At 42.3% G+C, this 27441-nt stretch overlaps 1 protein-coding gene across 1 annotated transcript in view; it reads right to left on the bottom strand.

The window, feature by feature from the left end:
• Nucleotides 1–4793: 4793 nt before the first annotated feature.
• Nucleotides 4794–27441, bottom strand: part of ABCD2 (ATP binding cassette subfamily D member 2) — a 43357-nt gene continuing 20709 nt past the window's right edge. Inside the window, exons 7-10 of the mRNA XM_085041219.1 lie at nt 18197–18342; nt 11551–11635; nt 10706–10831; nt 4794–9114 (exon numbers count right to left, since the gene is read on the bottom strand). Coding sequence (XP_084897345.1) covers nt 8904–9114; nt 10706–10831; nt 11551–11635; nt 18197–18342 — 568 coding nt within the window. The 3' untranslated portion in view covers nt 4794–8903. The remainder of the gene's footprint in view (nt 9115–10705; nt 10832–11550; nt 11636–18196; nt 18343–27441) is intronic.

Below are 27441 nucleotides of genomic sequence, written 5' to 3'. Positions count from 1 at the left end.
TATTCCTGAATCTTCATGGAGTGCGTTTCTGGTGAAACTCTCAGCCCGTAAGCTCTGTACAGCACACAGCAGAGTTCTCACCTGAGCCACTGTGGGTGAGGACTCGTCTTCAAGGACAACAAAGCAAATAGTTTCTGCTCACACACGCCTCATTCTTCAGGAGAGCATGTAGCCGTGCCTCTTCTGCCTCTACCCACAAGAAATCAGAAAAAAGTTGAAAAGATTGTGATAGTCAGATAGGATTAAAGCACAAACCTAGACAGATTATAGCCAGTCGAAGACCTGTTAGGGCAGGTGGATGCAGACAGCAGAGGTCTTCTGGCCATGCTCTGGGCTGGCATGGCAGGAGCCTGCTCTGAACTGGAGGCAGCCCAGCGCTGCATTGAGGCAGCCCAGTGTCATGTTCTGCCTGGTACTGGGTAATGCAGGGCAGCTCCTGAGGGAAGAAGTAAGTGCTTTTCAGGGTGGGCAATGCTGACTAAATGTGCTTTCATGGGTGCTGGGGCAGGGCAGCTCAGGTCTGTCTGCACTTGCTCCCAAAAAATGCAGGAAAAGAGCTGGAGAGGCTCATCCTTCATGGCTCCAGGTCTTCAGTCCTTTCCTCCCAAGATCACAGTTCTTTGTGCAGCAGAGCTCAGTAGGGTGGTTGTGCTGTCCATGAAAGCACAGGCTGCTGCAGTCCTGTTCACTCCAGCAGCATGGGAGTTCCCACTTTCCTGCTGGCCAGGAGGGACTGGTTTGGCACCACTTAACACAAGCCACAGATGCCATCAAACAACACCCTGTGCCAAACAGGCACTTTCTGCTAGAGTACCCCAGCACCCATTGGAAGAAAAACCTGTCCTGGCTTCATTAGAGTCTGAATTTGTCTACTTCCAGCTTCTGCATCTCATTTATGTCTCCTGCAGCAGCATAAGGCTCTGAATTAGCAAAGTGAACACACATCTTCAATCACAGCTTTAAACAAACTGAACCAAAATGCTTTGAACAAGGCCTTACACTCACAGCAGGCTAGGCAGGTATTTGGTGATACAGCCCTAAACTATGTTCTAGGTAAGAACATGCTTTGGGCCCATCTGGTTTGTCTTTAAGGTGTCCCTGAGAACTCCAGACTCCTCTGGAAATTTTGACAGGCAAAACAGGAGTGAAAGTCAAGAGAGTGAGAAGATTTTTAGGAAATAATCCTTTTTTAAGGGGAAGGGGTTGGAAAGGTTGGGGCCCATGCTGGTGCAGTAAGCTCCAGTTTCCCAGAGGCACTCAGAGGGGCAGAGGAGTACCTTGATGGTGGCCCAGCCCTCACACCAGCACAGCTCCATCCTTCCCTAGTGTCAGAGCAGGGGAGGGGGTCTCAGGAAATTGACAGGTCAGATCAATTAAGGGAAAATCTATCAGGCTAATGTTTTAGAAACAGACATTTTTTAATATCTTTAAAACTGATGTTGCCACTATTGGGGTTTTCCCCCTGGTTGTTAATTAAATCCTCTGCAAGACAGAAGCAGTTTTCAGCCCATGACTTGAAAGAGGAATTGAGCCTCCCTTCAGAAGTCCCTGGAAATAAGTCCTTACAAAGGAAGTGCAGTCGTTCTCCCAGGCCAGATTACCTTGCCTCCACTTTCATCTTGGCATGAAATACATTAATCACTCTTTTTTTCACCCATAATAATTTAAGCAAGAGTCTAATAAACAGAGTCCTCATCCTCTGATGCTCAGCAATGAGCTACATGGCACATACATTGGGGAACATTAGCGAGTAGACAAGAGTTGAATTCTCTGTAACATGATTACAGTATAAAAATAGGTCAGCAAGAGACTACAACAGCACCTCCTTATATGCTCATTTTGCATTAGCAAGGATATGGGGATTTTTGGAATTTTGTTTCCGTGTCTGCCATTTCAAACTGCTTATAAAGGGATTTTGGTTGAGTAGCAAAGTAGCAAACCTCAGACAAGGCATGTCGTTACTTAAGAACGGATTATATGTATGGGTTACCTAGAAATACTGCAAAGAGCCCTATAAAAGGCAATTGTGTGCTTCTGATGAAAATTGTGGGCTAGGATTAAAAGAGTATTATTTGCTTTTCCACAAGTATGAGCTACGTAAGTTTTAAATCAATCTGGCTTTGCAGGTTTAAAGTGATGCTGGGAAGTGTTTGCTCAGTGCAGGAATATCCTGTTACTCTGAGTGCTCATCCAGCAGAGCCCAGCTTTACCACTACCAGCTGTTGAACCTTGGTGCCTTGCATTAGTACTTTGTCAGCTGCTGCATTTTAGTTGTGCAGACATTATTCCTCAAGACTTTTCCTGCTTTCTTTTAGTGTTTGTATCTATAAAAAAAGCAGATGTACACCCACAGGGAGTGCATCCCCCTCCCTCTCTTCAGCACTTACCATCAAAGGCACTGGCCCCAGGGATCTCAGCACAGTACCCATCCCAGTGGGGACACAAAGTGGGACAAAAGGGTGGGAAGGAAGACTTAGTGTAACCCATAAAATAAGGATAGAGATCTCCAAATGCACCAGCACAGCAAACACCAACTGATGGAGAAGTATCTCATAAACTTGATGTATTTATAGCACACTATGGCTACAATTGAGGAGAAGAACATTTTAACTGAGAACAAGAATATTGGAATTACTGAATGCAATTTTTTTGGTTGCTTTAAATATTAAAAAGATTTGGTTTGTTTCACTATCTTATCATTGAAGGTAAGAATAATTTCTAATTCCAAAATACTCAAGTCTTTATGAAAAGCATTATGAATCTGATCTATTTGAAATAAAACTCTAAAACCCAACAAATATGAACTCTCTTTCCCAGACATTTCAATGTAATTAACTTTTATGACAATTTCTTTTTCATGCTAAAGTTGATCAATATATGAGCATTTTTTGGTTTTTGTTTCTGTTATCCCAGAAATGCTGCATCAGAGACAGCTTGTCTTTTTGTATGTTTGACAACAAGAAAGAAAACTAATGTGCTACTGCACAATTGCTTCATTTCCAAGACAGGTTTCATTATTCTCTTTTTCCAGCATCTGGCTCCTTCCATGGGCTCTCCTGGACTGGTTTTTCCCAGACCTCATCCCAGCCTGGTGTCTCACTGGGAGCCCAGCCCCAGGACCCAGCTGGCTCTTCAGCCCTGCATCAACCACCATCAAAATCTCTTTCTCCCTTTTTTAATTACCTGTTTAAAAACAGATTGTTCAGACACATCAGACTTGCATTGAGTCAGTGCAGTATTTTTGAAATGTCACTGTTACCCTCTCATAGATGGTATCACATTAGGTTAAAGATACTAATTTAAAAAATACAAAGCAGGTGCTGTGGAATGAGCCATCATCAGAAATAAGCCATAAAGAGACAGCATAAGATGTTCTTCCAGATATTCCCCACCTACCAGAAAATTTCACTTGTGGGAAGTCTTTGAACACCTTTGCTCTGAATACTTCCAGAGTCCTTTTAGCTCTCATGATGCAATTCTTGCTGTTCCCTCTCTTCTGGGAATACTTAACCCTTGGGCAGAGGCTCAGGACTATGGCACTTCCCATCAAACCCATGGCACCAGTCCTCCTGATCAGAAAGCAGGAATGCTCTCCAAGGAGTGGACACTAAAGCATTTGTCAGAAAAGGCGAAACTGAACTGAAACCTCAGCTTTCAGCTCGCCTTCTTCACTACCATAAAGCCTGGTCTGATGCATAAGCCCCAGCGTGGTTCTACAGCCCACACATAGACCCCCAAAAATGAATTTCTCATTGCTCATGTCCTGCACTTCACTCTGTGCCAGTGCTCTCCCTCTGAGTGGGTGCAATGGCTGGAAGGGAGGCATGGGGGACCAGACTCCAGTCATTCATAAGAGTCTAGTTCTCAAGTGACCACCATCTCCACTGGCTCCCCAACTGCATAATCCAGGTCCTGTGCCACACAGTACCTCACCATCCCCTGCCACACAGCTAGAAAGGGGCTGGACACAAGCCAGCTCTGTGTCCAGGCAGCTTAGGAGCCAACCCTTGCCCTCATACTCCGTCAGCAAAAACTCCTCCTCTGCGGCTTCACAGGCCCTTTCTTGAGAACATCTTCTTTCCCATGCAAACTATGAAAACAATGAGATAATGGTTGAACACCTGCTGTTTTTCCTGATCTGTTTTTGATTCAGAACAGTGTGTTTGGAATTGGGTGTTGTAGGACTTCAGCCAATCACCCCGGGGGTGGGTGACCACTGACCAATCACCTATGGGTTTTACCACATATATAAGGAAGAAGTTACACCCATAAATCTCTCTTGCTCCTTGGCTGTGTGTCTGTGTGAATTTCCCTCCGTTACTGGCGCAACAGCAACACTCCTCTGCTAGGCCATAGTGAGCACTCGCTTTTTGGTATTTGTGACATTGATGCTTCATGCATAACTGCATCTTACAAAAAAACCCCTAACAACAACCCTTGGGAGTGACGGTGCTGAGGTACCTGATGTTGCACTGCCAACACAGTCCTCTGGCTCACTGCTTGGTGTAGGCCCCTGGCAGAAAGCCCCAGCAAGGGGTGGCAGCTCTTGTCACCTTCCTGTCATCAATCAGGAACACAATGCAGTGGATGGCACGAGACATGAGAAACCTCACAGCAGCCTTTGACGCCAGCCTGACCTAGGAATGAAATACTTGTTTTAACTTGAAAACACTCAGCATCCACCCCGAGCTTTCCTACTCCATCACAGAAATGAGGGTTGGGAAAGGACTCTCAGAGCACATGCAGGCAGGTCCTGACTGCTTTGTGAATGACTCATAAGGAACACTGTAAACTGAAAGTAAATGCAACATGTTTTATTTGAGGTTGGAATAAATTACAACTGTAAAGCATATTTTATTGCTTTATAAATTGTCTGCTCTTGAAAGGCATTAATATCAAACATAAACAAAACAAAGACACATTTGATTAACAGTTCAGTTCTCCTAAGCTTCATGAAGAGCTCAGTAGGGGGATTTCTTTATATGATTGGCTCAGAAATTTGACTTTGACATGCATTATCACCATTCTTAAGTTTGAGTGGACTGCAGATGTGTTCATTTGCTTTAAGATATAATTTTCTCTGAAATATCCCAGTCAATACCCAGTCCTTCATTCCCTACTCAAATACAAATCCCACTGCTTTTGAAAATTCCTTTAAGAGATGTAGGGTTTTCTGTCCCTGCAGAAGGAGGACTTCCAAGTCCAAACCAGGAATGAGTCTGGTCCCAAAAGTAAGTGAAAAACTAACTCCTCCCAGGTTAAAATTCTGAAATCCCATGCACAAAAAATGTGTGCTTCCATTCTGAAGATTCTTGCAAAAACTTCCTGCATTATCTAAATGAACTGATGTGGAGAATTCATATTTTTGTTGTACAGATACTACCTGCCTGAGACAGGTATGAATTTTGCTTATCACCTGTACTCCTCTAGGTGCAAATAGACCAAGGCAATCCAGTCTGCCCTGAGCCCTGGGAGGTGAGAGGGTGTTCACGGGGCTGTGTGTGCACAGCACTGGGCAGTACCCAGCCCCAAATGCACAGATGCTGTGACACTAGAGGGGGTCTGGCCAGGCAGAAAGCCACTTCTTCAGTCTCCTGGGGAGCTCCAGCTCCTGAACACCAGAAAGGGAATGAATGGACATTCATAAGCAGCTCTCATTGCACAACAAAAATATTCCATCAAGGTATCCTGTCCCACTTTGACCCTCTTGCACTGCCAGGGCCATGTGCTCCCCATGCCCTGGCTCCAGAACAGTGTCTCCCTGAGCTACTCCTGAGCAGGGAGCATGTACCTCTGCGAGGCTGGGCCCAAAGCAGCACTAAATGAGCTGGACTATGCTCTGTAAAACTCTCCAGAAACAGACTCCAGTCTCAATTAGCCCTTGGAACAACACAGGGAGTTTGCAGAAAATATCTCCAGAGCAGCTTCTCTTTGTGCCACAAAATTAACTTGAAAAAATAAGAGCCACTAGTAAAGAAATTCCTTCTAAAACTGACCTGGCATCACTTAGAAAGTTCCTGTTTAGAGAAGTGTTTCTTCTCATAGTAGCCTCCAATGTTCTTGCTGTGCCTACAGGAACATGAATAGATGAGTGAGATTCTAGGGTATTTTACACTATATTGCTGAATGGGAATGGTTAAGTCTATTACTGGATCCAAGAAATATATGTCAAAGAAAATACTATTACATTGATCCTGGTGTGATTTCAGTTTTCATCAAAATTTCATCAGTAACTCATATAAATTTTGTATGTTTTATGCATAATTTCATTAAAAAAAAAAAAACCAAACAACAAAACACATTTTTTTCTGCTAAACATAGTTTCCTCAGAAGATACTTATTCTGTGCCATGAGGGATAGCCAGCTTTGATCTCTGTAAGACATACAGCAGATTTCAGGTGCTGCACTTGCCCATAATGGCTCCCAGCAAGTCAACGGACAAGGGCAGAGCTCTGGTGGGATACCTGGAGCTGTGCCAAACTGGACGAATTCTTCAGCACTTTTCAGTATCCCACTTTTTCAGGGAGTGGACAACCCTGGCTTAGTTCCCAGCCACGTTAAAGTGCTTGATGGAGGGATGAGGAACAGCAATGCCCCTTCCTCCACCTCAGGTCCTGGCTTGGGAAAGGCTTGTGGAAAGGTGGCTGTGTGGCTGCCTTGTGCTAGCAGGACACACTGCAGCTGGGCCAAGGGCATGCCTATGGTGTGTGCCTGATTCATCACATCTTAGAGAAACATCACTCAGAAACCTGCAAGCTTTTACACTCATCAGTCATCTCGGTTACGCTCACTGACAACAGATTCTTGGCTGACTTCTTTTTTCCTTAGCAGTTCTGAATTTTGCTTTGAAGATGAGAAGGGGGAAAGCTCGCCTTCAGGGAGAGGGACAAGCAGAGACATTTGCAAATTAAAATGCATGCACATGTCAGCCACCACAGCAGTGACCTCCAGTCTGCGCTTCACGACAAAACATCTTATTATCTTGAACCTTAATTTTTCAGCCCTTTCAAAGGTTCCTAGGAGCATTCCTTTCTATATCAGTGAGATGTCTCAGAGGGCTCTACAGACAAAACTAATGAAAGGAACAAACTGTTGTCACCAGCATAAGTTACAGGATTACATTCAAGCCACAGACTCTGGAGGGAGCAGACTTAATCCATTTGCTGGTGCCCAATGCCACACCAAGCAGCAAGCTGAGCCTACTGAGAAGAAATATGGGCTAATGGTTAGTGCACCAGAATGGGATTTGGCAGATGAAGTAAATTCACCTTCCTGTTGTTCTTGAAGTAGTCAGAAAAAGGAAACAGTTTATATTAACTTCAGAGTGCTCAAACATTTCCAGCTCAGCAAATTCCCCTAAAATATTTTTCCTCTCCAAACAGTTCTTAGCAGCTTATGCACTGTCTCTTTCTCAGACTAGGAACAACAGACAGAAATCTTCTAAGGAGTCACACTTCTGGGAAAAAAAAGAACCAACAAACTTCAGGATTGCTACATCTCGGCTAAGGCTCATTTACCTATCTACAAAGCCTCTTACCCCTCCTGATTTTCACTCCTGAGCCACCCATTTGCTGTGCACTTGCAGTCAGAGAGAGCAGGAGTTCTTAAATACATTCACATCTTTATTTCTAATTCTCCAGGTTTCGCATCCAGCAAGGTACTGAGGCCAGCACTGTCTCAGGCAGTTCTGTTAAAGCACCTTCTGACTGAGTGGGGACCACATTCCTACTGAAATGAGAAGCTGATGGGACAATCAGTGAGTGCATATGAAAGCAAGGCTGTTAACCAGTGCATTTGCTCATGAGGAGGGCAGTGTTCAGCCACTCCACCAAAATATGGCAGGCATATTAATTAGTGGTTACCAAATGCTCTAACTTTTCACAGACCTTTATAAATGCTGAGCATTTCAATTGGCAAGACAGCCATGCCTGAGAATTCAGTGTATTGTTAGAAACTGACATTTCCTTCTCCTACACTCCTTCCCATCACAAAGTGTCTCATGGAACAAACAAGCGTCTACATTGTGATTATGCCAATGGAGGAACTGGGTCAGACATGGATGCCAGCTGGATCAGACCCATGGAGCAGATGAATGATTTAGTCAAGCGAAAACTAAGTCATTTGATGCCAGGCCCAGTGCTCCATCCACACCATCAGAGGTTATTGAATAAGGGGCATAAATAAGCCCCCAAAGGAACTGATGTATCATGAAGGGCAAAGAGCCTCTGAAGCCATGTGTAATGGTATAAAGCACAAGTATATTACATGTTTAGCTCTGTCCCTGCTTCTCTGTCACGAGGGCAGCGGGTTCCTCAGACATTTGTCTTCTGGTCAGCCTATTATGTTATTTCCTATGGAAATGCAGGTAAAGGTGTGTATACTATTCAGTAGTACAACAGAAGTCTTGTTTTACATGGGCAGAGAGAATGTTTCTTATACCCAAATGAGATTTTTGCATGCATCTGCATACTCACCCATACTGCCTCTGCCGTGCTCCATGCCTGAGTGTCATGCCTGGTTGCTCTGCGTAGCAGGCATGTCATACGCACACAGTGACCTGGTACAAGAGCACATTCTGCAGGCTAAGTCTCAGGCAAAAATTCACCTATAAAACCTAAGTGTGTTGGTCGTTTCTTGCAGTGAATTGGGCTTTCACTAGGAATTAACATAAGCTGTAATGACTAATCTTATACTCTGTATACTTATTTTCTTTTCACAGTTCAACCACTTTCCTCCTTAATACTAAAACACTAAAGTCTTACATAGCATTCAGAGCATTATTTTCTGCTGGCTGTGTTTTGCTATGCTCTAAGCCTCTATCACAATGCATGCAAAGGATAATGGCTGAATTTGTAATGCTTTTAACAAAAAAAATACTTTAAAAAACATAAACCATAAATTATTTATTCCTCTTTGTCCATTGTTTTAAGCACTGAATCTTCTCCAAGGATTTTACACAGTTCATTCAGTCTCTGCTGCATTTTAGGAATTCCTGCAAGCTGGGATTCCAGTCTCTGTTTTTCCTCACTCAAGGATAAACGGATAGCCGTGTCCAACTGCTCGAATCGCCAGCCGCCCTGTCCGTCAAACTGCAGCAAGTGAGTGTGGTACTTCCTGCAGCAGAAATTCAAACATTAGTAAAGGCTCAGGAACAGATGGTTTATTTTTGCATGCAAATTCAGACCTATACGTCTCTTTTCAAAGGTGCCTCTCAGGAATTTGAGAGTTGTCCAGTTCTGGATCACTGGGTAAGACTTTTTTTCAATGGCTCGTTATCCCAGGAACTCTTTCATAAGGGATTGGGGTATTTCAAAGCCTGTCACCAGGACTGCCCCAGGCCAGCAGTGAAATTGGGCAGGTGCCAGCTGGAAGCAACAGCACCGGTGTGGGCTCCCAGCCGGGGCAGTCATTGCCTAGCAGCCCACATGGCTGGGCTGTGAGCCCCTCAGCTGCAGGGATCCTGGCAGAAGTGGGCAGCAGGGCTGTGGAAGGCCACTCATCATCTGCTGTCCCTCGCCAAGGTGGTGGCCTCCCTCTTACTGCTTCCCTCTTAGAAACATTGTGGCTATAGTTGCCTTCACTACAACTCCATCAGATGCCTTTTACCCTGGGAGCTCAAACAGCAGCATCAGACAAGGCTCATTTCTCCCTCAGGAATTCTAATCCCTGTATATTTTATTTACATCCCTTTCTGACAGATGTCTTACTTCTGTAGCAGCAAATACAGTGAGACAAGCATGATGCACCTGATCCTACTGCTAAAACTCAAGTTTGTTCCCTTACATCTTATAAGGTTGGCTAAAGGCTACTTCATTCCTAAAACATGGTTCAGTTTGCAAGGGGCCAAAATAAAAAAGTCTGTGTAGGAGTCACAGATCTTTCAGTGAATATCAGGGTGTGTGCACCGAAAATATTCAAACGTGCACATGTGGAGTTTGTCAAGACCTGACAAAACATTTTTTAGGAGGAGACAGAGGAAGAGCAGAGAGTTTCCTCAGAGCTGCTGGTATGTGTAATTTATCACTATAAATTACAAAAGGTAAAATGCATCATAGAACACTGATTATAAATCCCATCCAGGGAATGTGACAGTTTTAATAAACACAATGGTTTATGACATAGGACTGAAAATAGATTAATCTCCAGACTTATATTCACCACTTCTTGCATATCATCCTTTGTGACACTGAATGCTTAAGCCATCCCTCTATTTTTCCCCCACCAAACCCCCAAAAAACCAGGAAGCTAAATGTTGCAGCTAGAGGACATGACTGAAGTTAAAAAACCCAGATGTTATTCCCGTGAAAGAACAAAGCTCAGTTTAACCACTTGCCATGTTTCCCATCTTCTCCCTGCACTGGTAAACTTCCCCAGGACACCTCACGTATCTTGTCACCTTTACAGAATAACCTGGTGATACCTGTTGTGGCTGTGGCATAGACTAATTAATTACCTCTTAGATAGCTGCAAGTGAATAACTGAAACACGTTAAAAAAAATAAGAGGGATGAGTAAATATCTTTCAAAGAATGAAAAATATCCATGCTAAATTAATTGACATCACTATTGTTGTAGACTAGTTATGTTAGAAACTGCAGCAGATATTGACTAAACTAATTATGCCCCAGTATGAAGAATAAAGGCCAACCCACTGCTTGCCAGAGAGCTAAAGGCAAGGACCATGATAAAGCCCTGAACATACTTACCAAAGAGAAGGTCTGTGTGTTATGGAAAGCAGGGATATCCCAGCAGCTTTTGCAGCTTGGAATATCTTTCCTTCAACATCAATGCTTACAGCACTCGTACATTCATCCAGCAATGCATATTTTGGCCTTTCAAAAGCAGATAAAGAACATTACTTCTAGGTTTTGAACAGTATTCCCATGTACAGTGTCTAAATGAAAGAACAACAGGAAGTAGAGAGCTATTTTTGCCATACAGCTGTCTCTTATTTACAGCTGGAATCTGGCTAGCAACAACATAAAGTTTCCATGCATTCTTCAGGTGCAGAGACAACTTCCAGGAAAAATGGGGTTTATTTCCTGGCCCATCAGAATACACAGCGATCTAACTTCTATGTCCTAGTCTGACCTGGTATTATTTTGTGCTCTTGTCAAGTTATGCAGTAGCTAAAGCTGACTCAAAGGTCCTATCCACTGCTATGTATGGACTGGGCTGCCTTTGTGTGTTTGCAATCTCCAAAATCAAAAGCTTAAGGAACTTGGCTTTCAAACTCCAAGAGCTTCTTGCAACAGTCCACCAGACTTCGGCAATATTTGTAGGAGGGAAGATATTTGTGCCTGAGATGCTAAAGAAAGAAGCATCTGGAAAAGATAATGCTATGTTGCCAAAAGCAAAGCTTAAGAAGCATTACCCAAACTAAAGGCAGAGCTTGTATGAATAAACAACAAGGTTTATGCAGCTCCTATGCTAGACAGTGTTGCATATTGCATGCAGATTATAGTCTACTACTGCTCAAACTGTAACAGGAAACCTGCAAAACTCTTTCCCATTTTCAAAAGCTTCTTAAGGAACCAGTCGTAACACTTACTTGTGGTAAAACATCCGGGCCATGCCCATCCTTTGTTTTTCTCCTCCTGATAACACATCTTTCCAATCCATGATGGCATCCCAGCCTTTTAAAAAAAATGCAAGCAAAATGAGTCAGGACAATACAAGTTTCTGAAGGAAAAGCAGCTTCACTTGCTACGTCTCTGCAATCTGTAACCAAAATAATAAAGAGCATTTCCACTGCAGAAGAGATAGCTCGGGCTTCTGGATCACATCTTCTGAAGTACCTCAATACCTATCCACTGGCAATCAATTGGAAAAAGGTCCCTTATATCATGTCAATTTTGAAAGTGGAATTTAATCTTTTAGGTTACGTAGATATTGTCAAAAAACTTTACTTACCATCTCTTTGAAAAAACTGATCTGTATATAACTAGTAACTTTATTCTGTCATATTTGTTTCATGGAACAATTTGCTACTTTTTCTTGAAAGGTGTGAGTGGAAATTTAAAAGCAAATCAAATAAAGTGTTGAAAAAAGAGCAGCATCAGACTTCTCTCACTAGTGTAGGCAATGAAAACTGTCAGCAAACCCAACAGAAACACAACTGCAAACACAGGGATGCTTCTGTGTGCACAGACAGACAGCAAAACTGTAATCACACAGGAGAATCGCCTATAAAAGTTTCCGACTACCTTGTATTTAAAATCAAACCACAACTGCTATAACATGGGGTATCCTTATTTAGTATTCTGCATGGTCTCTAACAGATTTATTTCTTTATCACTTTCAGGTACATGCAACAGGAGCGTGAGGCACTTTATCTGTGATCTTACAGCAGACTGGTGTTCTGTGAGTACTCTGGCATGATTCAATCCTCCTAATGAAAAACTTAAAATAACAAATTACCTTACTGCCAATAAGTTTTCAGTCAAACAATCCAGATGGATAGAGTAGCAAAACAGACAAATTTTCAAAAAGAAGAGTGTGGATGTAGCAAAAAATCTGGTAAGACATTTCTCTCAACAGATCATCTATTCATGAGACACGCAGCTGGAGTGGGGCTGGGAGGAAGAGAACATTTTTTCAGATCAGCCCAGAAATACTGTAACTATAAAGTTAGTAACACAACCAAAACCCCTTTTCTGCCACTGCCAAACTTAAACATTTGCCAGAAAAGACTACAAATGAGATAAAACTAAGAGGGTGGGCTGTGTTATTTCTGATATGTGAACAAATGTGAGACAATGGGGCTTGTGAAAGTGCAGGAGGCTCAGTACTGCTCTGCCTATGCTTGGTGCTCTACCAGGGCTTGGCAGGACTGAACAAAACGTCAATGAAACATCTGATGAGGGGCTGTGCGACTGAAAATAGGAACTGATAGTAACAGAGACTAAATTTCAAGAATTTGCTCTACATAAAATTGGAAAGTATAATGTAATGATTTCAATAAATATTTATAAAGTTAATTTAAAAACCAGGCATATACACACAAGAAAGACATCACCTTTAGTGATCCCATAGTTTCTCCCTATTTTCCTTCCATTCTTGTTCAAGGATGCCAGTGGGTACCCTCCCAGGGGCACACACAGTGCTTTCTATCAGCAGGCTCCCAGCAAAGACGGAGCTGTGCAGTGATTAACTAAATCACCATTTGGATGTCTTCTGGTAAAGGGAATAGATACACACAGAGATACATGCAGGCTGCTACTGCTGAGCAGTCCTGGTGCTGGGACCTCACAGAGAGCTCGAGTGCTGCTCCACCAATACCACGAGCTTCCAAAAAGCACTGTAAAACATCTGGAGCGCTCCCTTTTGGCTAAGGGCTCTAGCAAGGGGCGGAAACAGCTCTTCGCAAAAGCCGTAGAAACAACTACGCTTCTGAAGACAACATTCAAGCTGCTGCTTATGTTCTGTTATTTTTAAGCTGAGAATACAGATGAGCTCCAGGACCTGGATCTGAGCTAGGGTGTGGGTGGGTGTGCATGTGTGCACATGTGCCTGGAGAAGCAGTGCCTGCATTCATACAGTTGCTTCCTGATCAGCTGGTTTATAAAGGTTTATTACAAGACAAAAAGGGAATGAAGTTCAAGAAGCAGCACCCTCTTGCCAGCAAAATCATTCTACTACTTTCTCTAAAGGTGTAAGATTTTAACCTCTGTTTACCAGGATGCAATGGTCATCTCTGTGGTTGCTTCAACTTACATTCTAACTGAACGTGGGACGTATATTTTGTATCTTCCTGCCTAGCACCCTCCCTGAACTTTTCTATTTTCCACTTGAAATGTCTCAAACAACAGATAAGGAAGGATGCAATTTTATTTCATCCCTTTAAAAATGCTTTTCTAATGTCTAAATAATTTCATCTGAATACTTAGGCATTGTAACTCACACTAAACTGACTCCCTCCTGTCCATGAACAATAGTGCACCTACTTGTCTCCTATTTCTTCCTGCTGACATGGCACAGGTCAGTGAAGGTACTTAGTGTTCTGGAAGTATCAGCCAAGTCAGTGGCTTAGGTCACCCATAACTACATGCACTTCACAAATGAAGAAACGAAATGGCTCGCCCATGAATGCAGCACAAATCTGTCAGTAGGTGCAAATACAATCCTGGCTTTCAGAGTCCAAATTCCTTGCCCACCTTCTTGTTATGCCTTTTGCAACCAGTAAGACAAAGAGCATGTTTAATGTGCTAGGGCACAGTAACAGCAGTAGAAATACATACAGCTGTCAGCAAAAACTAGTGATAGCCTCAAGATAGCAGCATTTCATTTTCTTGCATGGCTTCTTTTATAACTCCTTTAATCTCAATTTTCTGACGGAAAATGCAAGCTGTATTTGGCAACAAAAAATTGTTGCAAAACAAAAATCTCAGGTTACTCCTGGGATCTGTAGCCCTCTGTATCCTTCATCCTTGTGAATCCTTTCATTTTCATGCAAGACTAAGCATTCAGCTGCCATGAAAAGATAAGCTTAAAAGTTCCTTTTTCAGATCTACATTCCAATGCACCTTATCAGACAGGGACTGGAGGACACAAGAAAGGCTAACACAGCAGACCACAGCCAGAGAGTCCACCCCTGCTGAGTTTTCAGGCACAGAAGCCTCTTTCACAGTGGAAAAGAGCCTGGTGCTGTACAGGATGAATATGCAGGGACAACCCAAAGCTGAGGAAGGAACAAAGAGACTATCAATTGCATGAGCCCCAGCTCAGCATGACACTGCAGGGATTTGTGTCTCTGGATTTCAGAGCCACTGGAAAAGCTGGCAGAGCTCTCCAGAGCTCCTGCTGGTACCAGTAACAAAAGCAAATCCAGGGCTAAAACGATCAGATGACATAATCTCAGAGAGAGGATATGGGCTTGTCCGTGTGTTTATACACGGCCCAGCAAAAAGGTTCCCTGGACAAGACCCAAAGATATGACAAATGCGCAAAATAATGAGGAATAATTATAATCTGGGGTGCTGAGAAATCATAAACAGGTTGAACTTGCTCAGTAATGTCATCAGCCCCAGGACAGGCCTGGTCACGCGTGCACCATGCAGCTGCACATCCTCATGGCTCCTCCCGTGTCACAGGCTGTTGGCAGCCCAGGGCTGCAGGACGACTGACACTTGCTAAATACACACAGATTTTCAAGCAGCTCAAAAGGAACTACTTTATGTGTATGTACTGCATATCACCATGCTTTTAGCCCCTATTTCACCACACATGCTTGATGAAAATGAATATAATCTTCATTTTGTTTGAAATTATGGTGCTGGTAGAGCTAACAACTTTGCAGATGTTGATGGTGCACCTTAGAGATAATAAAAAATGTAACAAAACAGCATTCCTCTGATATCCAGCCGGTGAGAAAACCATTAGTGTGGGCCTCAGTGGGAAGGGCTTGGGCTCAGGCACATCCAGAATAGCAGTGCTGGGGAGGGGGATTCTTGTTTTTGTGGATTTGATGTATTCTGTTGATACAACTGAAAAATGTTTCATGAGGGTAACACGGAAGCTAAATGCCAAATTGGGCTTTTTATTCTATTTACTTCTAACTCGGTCAAACCTTAATGCTAGAAAAAGAGAGGAATTTCTGTCATTGGCAGCAACAGAAAAATACCAGGCATAATACTTGTAATGTGTTGACCCTTGTAGAGTGCAATGTGGATGTAACTCAGCTAAAGGACAATATAGTCATGTCAGGACAAATAATTGAGTCAAAGTTGTGCACGTCAACTGGCTTCAACTGGCTTTTTCACAACTGCCCATAAGGAGCAGAATACAAAACTGCAAAGCATCAGATTATACATGCATGACATTCATGATCAGTTAAAGCACAAGAGTTTTATATGGGATTTTTTGTGATTTCACAAAGAAAAAAGTTCCATTTTAATAAAAATAATTTGAGTTTAAAAATATTATTTAAAGTAAAAGAATAAAATAAAAATTTGAATTAAAACTATTAGTTTATGTATAAACAAAAAATTTCAATTGTTCACTTTCAGCTAGTATTCTCTGCCTTGCTGGTTCAAAAGACAGCAAGGTCTTTGCTGGTCTTTACCCCAGACTAGCGCAGCTCTAAAAAATATCTAAGCATATGAAATCCATGTAACGTGTCAAATCATATGTCACAGATTTCCTCCCTGCTCCTACCTTGGCACTTGTCTCCTGCAAATCCCCAAGAAGAAAAGGGAACAACTAAGTATATTATGGTCCTAAAAACTTTCTGGCATGTGATAATCTCTTTCCCTGTTTTCCGGCTTTGCCCACTTCTATCGCTTTAGATCACAAAGCACCTAAGACACATTTTTTTCCTAACATTTGTTTGTGCAAACTTTTGCACAGCGTGTCCTTATCCTGAGCTTCAATACAGCACCAGTGACATTAACAGTGTCCTCCAGACTTTGTAATAGATTGTGTGTGTTGTGCATGTGCAGTCAGACAGACAGAAGAGCAAGAACAGGGTCAGCAATAAATACTTTCTTTGGCACAGAAAGCAGCACAAGACCGATTTAAACCTGGGGTTTCAGCTTGGCAACACAGAACAGTGACTGCAGCCAAGGCATCTCATATGTGGGGCACAGTGAGTGCCCCATCATGAGTTACCCACTCCAGCTGCAGGGTCAGAAACCACATCCATGTGCACTCAGAGACTGCAGGGGGGTGGCTTTGGCTGCCAAGGGTCATGTGTTGTGCAGCCCAACCACAAGTACTAGCACACAGTGAATGAGCATGCTCCACAGTGACTTCTTGACACTGACAATTTAACTGCTCCTCCTTTTCCAGCTGTTCATTCCAGCATTCCTGCTTGTTATTCTGCAATTTGGGCACCTCACTTAGTGAAATAAGTGACTCAGGAATATTAACGGGAATAGTTATAGTGTCAGTGTAGTAAGAAAAGGCCTTCTCTGCAATTGTTCCGGTCACTGAGTTTAGCTCTGCCCACTTTTTCTTGTGTCATAGGATCAGATCCAAATAACAACATAAATCAGAACGACGACAGATTTTCTATTGTAACTTGAGGGCAAACAGCCATTATTACATTCTTAATAAAGAAGCATTAACCCATGGTGGAGAAGTATCTACAGGTACACAATTGCTGCTGTAAATGATTACTACTTCCCACTCTAAAATGTGCAGAAAAGATTCTGAAGTGTCCATGCATACTTTAGAAATAAAAGACACCTTCTGCCTTTTTAACAGAACAGGCTGCCATCCAGAAATGGGAATTTAGACATTGTCTTGGTATTCCCAATGGCTGAAGCTCTACTCTCTGTTGTCAGAACTATCTTGAGAGTCACCAAGCACACACTTTACAAGGCAATGCCCCCAAAATACCTGATCAAAAACAGCACTGACAGCTGGCAGAAAAAAAGCAGAGTACATGCAGCACACCCCTTAGAGGGTTCTAAAGATCCTTTTTTCTTCTCTCTAAATGTCAGCAATTTTGTCCTATGTTCGTTTTAAAAGCATAATGATGGGGAGGAAATTGCAACTAGAGATTAGTGGCTGGCAGGAACAAAAGGTTGAAAATTATTGCTGTGCTTGGGGAAAAAAAGCCATAAAATGCTCTAGCTCCCTAGACACAAAAGAAGCCTTTAGCATCCTGACATTTAAAGTGCCAGTATACATACATTGTCCCCTACTCTGAGAACGAACAATGCTGAGAACACATGGCAACTTAAACAGCAAGCAGTAGATGGCAACACTCGACTGCCAGCCAGTGTCACTTGGTTACTTTTAGCTTGCCCACACTGGTGGGGTTGTCTCAGACACTCCTTCATGGCACATATTCCTGCTGATCCCACAAATTAGGGAGGTGAAAGCAGCTCTGACTCTCTCCTCATTCACATGCTTTTGGGTTGATGTAGTCAGTGACATTACAGTGTTTTAAGACAGGTTACAGTTTCTAAGAAAATCAAGGAAGGTCAGTGATCCCAGAATACCAAGAAAAGACTGGACATCACAAGATAATGAGGATGTTCAGCCTGGGCATGGATTTACTGGAGAGGGGAGAAGCACTCAGCTCTTCTCCCTCCATTAGCATCAGGAACAACAACCATGGCTGTGCAGCTCCCACAGCTACAAAGGTCTGGATCCAGTTTTGCCAGTTCAGTTAGTAAAGGTCAGTCACGCTAAGACACACATGCAATGAATGGATTTCATCAAGTTTTTTACACAAATATGCAATTTACCTCCTTCTCTTTGAACTATGTGGTACAGATGAACCATATGCAGAATAGACTCCAGATCTTGATCTTGGTAACCTTTCTCATGCATGTCTTCCACTGAGTCTGGATAGATGACTTGATCCCGTAGTGTTCCAATGGACATGTAGGGCCTGAGAAACAACACAGGGAAACTTGTAATCTGAGCATGGCTTCAAGTGAGCACATCTTGCTGATGCTCTACCAACAGAGTGTAAGCTCTGAAACTGGATTTATCCAGTGGGTGCATTGTGGGTGAACATTTTTCTAAATTTACCCTAGGGACAATGTATTGTTTCCATAACAGCTGATTACCCGGTAACAGCAGGGGTGGTGTTAGCATGGAAACACAATGACAGATTAGGCAGAATAAATATCCACTTCATAGCCCATTTTGAATGCTTTGACTTGGAATCAGCAGAACAATCCTGTATTCAAGGTTTGGTACTCTATGAGACTTAGATATTGATTTAAACACTCACATGCTAAAATCAAGTTGAAACAAAAACATTGCAGCTCAAACTGGGAAAGAATTCCATGGTGCAGCAGGAGATACACAAGTGAGGCAGGAGAGCACCGAAAACCTTCTTGGCACACTACTATTCTGGAGTGCAGAATTGGGACCAGGCATAGGTGGCTCTATGGCTCTAGAAGCCAGCATACCACTTCTGAATTGCAAAATAGCACACATTAAAGGGGCTGGTCACCTTAAACATCCCAACACCAGCCTTCCTTTGCCAAGCACCAGGCTGTGCTGTGCTGTGTGTGAAGCAGCTTCTGAATCACTGTATTTTCAGATCAGTTGATACCATGTCTTACTAAACCAAGCTGTCTTCAACTTGAAGCCAGAGTCCCCAGTCATGGCTGTGTCCCCAGCATGGCTATAGACAACTAACAGAACATCATGAGCTATGTCCAGCCTCTGGTACAGCCCAGGCCCCAAAAATCCTCCTAGTCTCAAAACAAAGTAAACTGGAATAACAGTTTCACAGCTCTCTAAAAGACATCAGGCCATTCGGCCTAGGATAGCAAAGGCAACTTAAGACACATCTATTTGACCATTTCTTTTGTTGCTCTAAGGATTTCTTGCAAAGGACAAATATCCATTCTGTCTCACAGACACTGCTGATAGCTCTTGGAAACTGGAAACACAGCAGGAACAGTCCATGGGATTTTGAGTTTGGAAGGGAGGGCTGGAGCCCAAGTATAGTCAGACTCCAGACTCTGTCCTGCTTTCTGTGCCAAGAGTTCCACTAACTCCCTCTGGGTTCATCTGCTAAAACAATGCTAGTCTTATTAAAGCTGTGGTGCCAGGGGACGACGATAGAGAGAAGCAGTCAAAACTGGGCCAGCAATGAGGAGGCTTCCAGGCAGCTTGCTCTTGCCACCAAGAACTGCTTCCAACAACTTCACAGTGTGTTAACAAGTGGTCAGTTTTCTTCCCTAAAAAGCTCTGGACCTGCATGGTGGGAAGGTCTCAGCCATGCAGAGGCCTTGCCTGGCAGAGATGTGTAATACCTCAGCAGATTTCTTCCCTTCCCTTGGAGGATTGCAGAAGGGTGGATCTACCCATTGTTATTCTGAGTGTCCCTAAAATACACCACAGAGTAGTGTGAAGGAACTCATAATGCAACAAATGAAGAATTACAGAACTAAAGCTGCAATATGAACTAAAATTCACATGAAGCTGGCATTAGCTGCACTGGTTCTAGTGCTGCAAACATCCATGGTGAACAGTCTGTACCCGCCCGTAGTTAAACTACTTTCACCACCAGCTGGGTGAGGATGGGAAGGGCAGGGGATATGAACTCTGCAAATATTTGGTCATCTCCCTGTTGTGGCAAGCACACAGATGGAGCAAAACCAGAATCACTACTCAAATACAAGCACTGCTTGCTCCTCTTTGCTCCTTGTTCTGCTCTCTGCTTATTGTGGGAATAGTACTGCTCTGGGTTGCTGCATGAACACTAGCATCAAGAGCAGTGAACCACTTACATTAATTGGGATATTGCAAAATCTCAACTCTAAACATTAAGTAACTTCATGAAGTAATGAGAAACTACATATCCATAATGCTCTCCAGCTAAAATTCCAAAGGGCTTTACTTCTTGCATATGTAGAAATCACTTCACTTGCTCCAGACTGCTGCCATCTCTGGGACAGAAGAGCAACTTCACATGAGCTCAGAAAGGTTTAAATCAGTGGGTATGACTGCATAATTTAGGTGAAACTGCAGGTAAGGACAAGGAGGAGAGAGTTACCTATCATATAATTTATGTGGGGTTTAATACCTTACTCTTGTGAAGTATGATCCTGTAATGACTAGCAGCTCTGAGATTTAACCTACAGCAAATCAGGGAAAGCAATGTTCAAAAGCACCGTGCCAGGACACTTGGTGCCATGCTGTTTACTGAGTCACCAGCACTGCTTCCTGGCACAGCTGGATTTTCCTTGTGACCTCCCATTTAAACACATTGGTACTACCATGCATGCCTCTCCCCACCTAGTTTGTAAAAATTACAGAAAAGCCCAGCCTGCAGTGGAGTAACAAACCCCATCAATTACTAACCAGCAGAAAGAAAGAATGGCTTTCAGGTTACAGGTCTGTCCCAGGAGGTGAAAGAGCATGTTCTGCTCCTCCCATCTCATAGAAAGCCACCCATGTCCCTGAGGGGACAATTCATTTTTCTTGGCATGAGATGTCTCACTTGGAGCTCCAAATCTTGACAACACAGAGAGGCACCTCTATGGTTGGTTTATCCCATTCATTTAAGGGTGGGGATGGATTGCTACCTGCCACTGTCTTCTCCCTTGATGGGGACACAGCCCAGGCAACTAACTTAAATAACTAGTTTCCAAAGTGCTAAAGTTAGATGAGGTCTCATCTAACTCATAATCTTACAGTAAACCACAATTTTCTAGTCGTACCTTGAAGACAACAACCTCCTTATGTACCATGGGTGCTACACATTAAAACCTGTCAAACATCAGATGTTCTTGTAATTGAGGTTACATGTGTGTGATAGCTGGACACCAAGCAGTAAGAAGTATGGGTAACTGGATACAGCAACAGTGAAATTTTGGCTTTGCCAGTAAGCACCTTGTTAAAATACTGTTGACATTAATTTTTTAGCAGTTTGAGCAACAAAAACAGTCATTTTGTCCTAAAGTAATACTCGAGTTTAACTGGTGTTAATTGATTTCTGATGGAGATTTTCTTTTCAGCCACAGTGTCTGCATTCCAGTCTCAAAGAAAGCACTCTTACAGACTCTGAAAGCAAGTCCTCTGCCATGCTGAGGTAATGTCTTTGATAGTAATAGCTCTGCAATTGTTTTCTTTCTCTGCTTTCTGAAAAAAGATTTCTATGGTGTTTTTGAGATACAGGATTTAATATCAGTAAACCTTTTTTTAAAGCTGTGGTACCAATCCTCTAGAAAGCTAAGAAAACTTACTCATTCTTGCCTGTTTTTCAGGAATATCAAGGAATTTATTGGAAGAGACACTTTCAGTTCTCATAAACTGATGATTTTTCAGTCCATTTGACAGCTTTATTGTATGACCAATTTTAGCTCGGCGCACTTAGCACTTCACCTTGCAGCATTGTAACTTCACTCTACTAGAAACAAGCTATCACCCCTAAGGCTTATAACTTCCTCCTAGCAGTGCAGTCTTTAAAGAAAGACAGTATCAAGACATGCTGCAATCTGAAGCCTGTGGCATGGACAATTCCGCACGATCCTATTGACACATGACATTGTGTACAATGCTGGCGAAATAATTGAGAAAACATACAGAGAGGAAGCACAAGTGCTGCCGCTGCTACAGTCTCTTCACTGCAGTCAGCTCTGGGAAGGGAAAAAGGAGCAGGTGCTACAGAACATTCATCAGGACATACCAGCCCCTTGTCTTTCCAAACAGAAGATTTATATGCTGGAGCTGTTGGGCATGGAGAAAAGGGTACAATGCAATTTAATGAGACTGTAGATTAATACTGCAGAGTAACCAGGCTGTACTAACATCTAGTAATTCTCTGACGTCTTGAAGAGCACAGGACTTCACACTTTGGGATAGCAAGTTAAGTGAGAAAACTTGTTCAGATGTCAAGAAATTTCTGTTCCAAAAACAGAACAAGCCATATCCACTTGAAATATTTCCAATACTTCCTGAATGTATTCAAAGGTGTTTTCATCTTGCATTCAAAATAGATTGTGCTGACAGAACTGATATTCTGTCCTGACATCCATAATTTTGTTTTGAAGAATTACAGCAAGGAATCAATATGGACCTTGCCAATCTGTAAAGCAATCTGAATGGTCACAGTCTTAACTACAAGCAACCTGGAATAAAAAAGTGACCAAAATAAAAACTTTAATTAGGTGTCTGGCATCAGAAGTTGAAGGCTATTAGTTCAATATAAGTGCCCAAGGAACTGCTTTCAGGTACAGTCTAAAGCTCACCTTGCCTTCTCCTTGGCACAGCTGGGATTAACATTTCCTCCATGGAAGGTAAAGTCTAAAAATGTGTAGCTTGTGGTTCTGAGACCCATCTGCATGGCCCTGACTGAGTGATCAATACCTGATTTGCCATTTGCTGTCCAAGTGTGTTTGCAGTTATTATTGCAGTATTACTCTCACGGATATGCAAAGTTATGTGGGAAAATCATGAGCAATGCAACTATAAACACTTGGCTGACCCATTATATATTATTGAGCTTCTGTTTCTGGTTGACAAGATGCATCTCTAATATATCCAACTGGAAGAGAAAAAGGGGAACACATCACCTGGGATTCTCCTTTTCAGAAAAATTGCAGCTTGGATTTTCAAAAGAGGTTGGATGGTTTGAGAGAGTAATTCAGAACGCTTGATTTGACAACTAAAATAACATGTATTCCAAATTTAGGCATCTCTATTTAAAAACGTGATACTGGAGCCCAAGCCCCAGCCATGGAGGTATCTTCCTAGGAAACCTGAAAGATTTTAAGGAATCAGTGCCTGCACTGAAGAATCTCCAGTCCAGAAAGCCAAATGTTGTCTAACTCCTTAGAAAGTCCAGCACAGCATGGAATATGAGAGCAACAGTTTTAAGTCCAGCACAAAACCTGCAGCTACTAGAGATGCAAGAGGAGGGGCTGTATGACAAGTTTATGGTTAGCAAATCTCTTCCAAGAACTGGGTTCAGGCTTAAGTTCTTCTCAGCTTGCAGGGCATCAGATGGCTATTTTTCTAGGCTACTGTCCCGGCCAAAGAGGAGTCATAGGAAGGGCACCTTCTAATCTTCCCACTGAAGCAAGGAAACTACTGTTAAGAGGCCATGTGTGCAAAGAGAGAGTTATTGGAAAGAGCCAAATTATATACTACACCAGTCAGAGTCCTCAACTGGAAAGAGGGAGACTTTAGTACCAGTCTTTTTTTCCCCATGCTCTCTAAGATAAAATGCAGGAACTATCCTAACCCTTCAGTAGCATTGTAAAAATATTTAAAGGGGGTTCTAATCTTATTCAGGTGCCTGCTCTCAGGAGAGATAAACAGGTTTAACGTTTAACTCTCAGTCTGGTACCTAAACTGCAGGAAATGGCAGAAGATCAGACATACATTTATACGGAAGAGATTCCTATACGTTAACTCTAGGTGGCTCCCTTTACCTATTACATACATATTTTGGATCATTTTCCAAAAGCTCGAAATCTCTGCCTGACCATCTAGGGAATCCCCCCATATGTGGATTTTCCATCACCTTGCTTGCCAAGACCATAATTTTTAGGAGCTTTTGTATATATATATATATATTTAATATATATATTTATATATATATATATATATATAAAAATATATATTTTGTCTGGAATCACCTCAGCAAAACCCCAGCTATTGCAATGCTCCTGATTTAGATCAATAGTAAAAACTCCAGTTTTCACCAACAGCAAACCTTGATCAACAGTGATGCTCAAGAAACAACAGCCTCCACTAATTAAAGTAACTGAATTCTTAATAATTCTTTGATGACATTAATAAAATAAATAGGAAAATAAAAGATGGCATCATCACTAAAACTTTGAGAAAATAAAACACCTTGAATGAATGTGATTTAAGTTCTTTTTAAGCACTGTTGTATGCACTATTCTCAAACAGAAGACGGTATCACCAAAGAGTTAAAAAATAATAAATAACATTTATCAAAATTTTAAAAACACAATAGGCTGCTTATTGCACTGTGTCTAGCTCAAGGAATTTTAGGGCCAGCTAAAGTTTCAACAACCCTTCTACAGATATAAATAATTGATCTGTCTTTAAAATACACTACACTGAACTTTGCTCTCTACTCATACAGAACTAGCCACGAACATCCTCTAAATATTTCAGATAGATCAGTTACCTGAGTGGAAAATCCTACCAGATAACTGAAGACCATAATGCCAAGAAACATAGTTAACAAGAAATAAAATGCACAGTATGAAAGGCTGAATTCTCAATGCATATAATTAGAATCTGATATCAAAGGCTGAAAAAATCACATTAGTCACTCTATGGCTTTTTTTTTGCAAAAATGCTGTGCACATTTCTGTGAGAAAACAATTTGGGAGCAAACAATAACCATAAAGGTAAAAGAAGCCTTTAATTTAAAGTGCTATTCATACTCAGGTATCATCTCATCTCAAGATTTTTCATTACTACCAAGATCATGTATAGATAGAATAATTCTAAAACTGGTCAGGTGGCAAAAAATGTTTAAGGTGAACAATTCACATAATTATTCAGTTCAGTTTGTTTGTATCTTGTGATAGACAGAGAAAACACAAAAACACATGTATAATTAAAATCAAACCCCAAACAATTTCTACAAAATGTAAGTAACTAATGCATTTTGAAATAGTTATACAACCTGCAATGAATCAATCAAATGAAAGAGAAATACTCTCCTTTTCTTAAACACACAGTGTTGGCACGCCCAGTCTTTTCATACTTCTGGCAGTACTGATGATAAAAGGATTATCTAGATGGATGATCATGAAGATCAATGAATTGAAGAAAGAACAATGAGCTGTTCTGGACAAGGTTCTAGGCTGCCAGTCTCACCAGGCATACTCCAGCCTAAGAGGTATTTCTGAGTTTTATCACAGCAATTTAACACAATGAGCAAGGCAGTTTTCCTCTCTTAGAATGATCCCAAATTATTCATAGTTTTGTAGATAAGAAGTGACATCTTATTTCACAAAGAAGAGGAAGTGTAGACAGCAAATCCTCTAGCGCAAAGGCTGTTTTTGCTCTAGTTTTCTACAGTGCTTAGCTGTCCATGGCGTAACTTTTTCCATGCACTGTAGCATGAATACACAAGTATTCATAGAGCAATAGTGTGTCTGCAGTGAAACACCTGCCAAAAAGTGAGAAACCACACACTGCACTAACTTCCTTCCCTTATCTGCTGTGAAACACTGCATTATATAGGACAGAACATGACAGAATACAGAGACACACTATGTATATGGAGCATTATTACAGATATTTTACAAGCAGTATTGGTATCTGATGCAGCTTCACAAGGGAGCTGTAGCGATCTAGCAGAAACTAAGATTGATAGGGTATAATTAATGCAAAATGTTAAGCAAATAACCAAGCCTGGAAAAGTCTTCCCTCTTGGGAAAGCCACACTCCCGTCTAGGCAGGTGCACACATGATGAACTGAAGAAAAAAACCCACCTGCTATATGCTCCCAAGGGACCATGACATAATCAATGGCTAAAGTACAATGAAGTGAAAACCCAGTGCTGTGGGGACTACTCAGCATTGTCAGCAGAACTCATCTCACCTAGAAGTTACTCATCTCAGTCTGAGTTAGTCACCCCAGGCCCTCTCTGTAGTCAATGGTATCCTTCTAGTAAACTGGTCCTGGGACATGGGATGAGCAGCTGCAGTGATCCCATCTGGAAGACTCTTGTGCATTATGGAGTTGGTGATCTGCAGAACATTTGCACTGAGTGCCCACAGACCTGTGCTGTACTTGCTGCACTGTGTTGGGGTGTGCTGCACGTACAGCTTGGCCTTCAGGCCTGTGCTGCACTGCATTTATCTTCTAGGTGCAGCATAAACTTTGTCAGCTAACCGTCAGAGAGGAGCCTGCAAGCAGCTCCCACTTGGCACCAGCAATTACGCTGCCTGTGTGTCCTTGTCTTTATCTTGAAGTGAAGCAGCATGTTCTCATGGTAACATCCTTTCGTCTGACAGTAGAAGTGACAAATGGCATTGTTTACTCCTAAGAAAATCCCACCAGAGTGCTCAAGACCATAATGCCAAGGAGCCTTAGCACAGATGGGACCAAGTGTAGGACGCCATGCAATGTCTAGAGATCTGTCTGATGCTGCATAATGCTGGGCTCCTGGCATCTGATGGGACACAAGTACCACAGAACTGATGAAGGGAGTGGGGCATCTCTCCCATGAGGAAAGAGACCCAGGGGTGTTCAGGCTAGAGAAGAGAAGGCTCAAGGGGATCTTATCAACATATATAATTACCTGAAGGGAGGGTGCAAAGAGGACAGAGCTGGGCTCTTCTCGGTGGTGTCAAGTGACAGGATCAGAGCTAATGGGCACAGACTGAAATAGGAGAGGCCATATGAGCAACTGGAAACAATTTTTCACTGTGAGGGTGATCAAGCACTGGAACAAGTTTCCCTCAGAGACTGGGGAGTCTCCATCCTTGGAGAGATTCAAAAGCCATCAGGACATGGTCTTGAGCAAACAGATTTAGCTTGCTGGCAGTCAAATACAGAATCAGAACCTAAGAAATGTGTCAGAGTGAGCAGACGACAGAGAAGCTGGGAGAAGGCTGAAACACCTTGAAGATGGGACACAGTCCCATAGTTCTGGAGCCCAGGACACAGGGGCAGGCAAAAGGCAAAGCCTAAAGAGCATGGGAAGAACTATTGCCTTCTCTTCGAGAGGAAGGTGTTGGCTATGTCTACTTCCTGGATTTTTAAAAGCATAGGGCACTGTAATGGAGTTTCCAATTGACAACTATAGGAGGCAAGAGGAGAAAGGACTTATTCCCAGGGAAGTTCATAACAGTTGTTATTAAATCTTTCAGCTGTACTTCCCTTACAAAAGCCAGCATCCTTTCTGTCATCTCATATCAAGCTTTTTATGTCAGGCAGATTTTATAGTTTATGTTTCCCAGCGCTTCCCGTTGTTATGTAACCAAATTACTTCTCACAACTTGATATACATGAAGCATTTGAAGT

This window comes from Lichenostomus cassidix, chromosome 1Aa (assembly GCF_008360975.1).
Source record: "Lichenostomus cassidix isolate B80296 chromosome 1Aa, HeHo_3.0, whole genome shotgun sequence".
Lineage (NCBI taxonomy): Eukaryota > Metazoa > Chordata > Aves > Passeriformes > Meliphagidae > Lichenostomus > Lichenostomus cassidix.
Note: the sequence above shows the minus strand (reverse complement) of the source record. Positions and strands in the feature narration are given on the sequence as shown.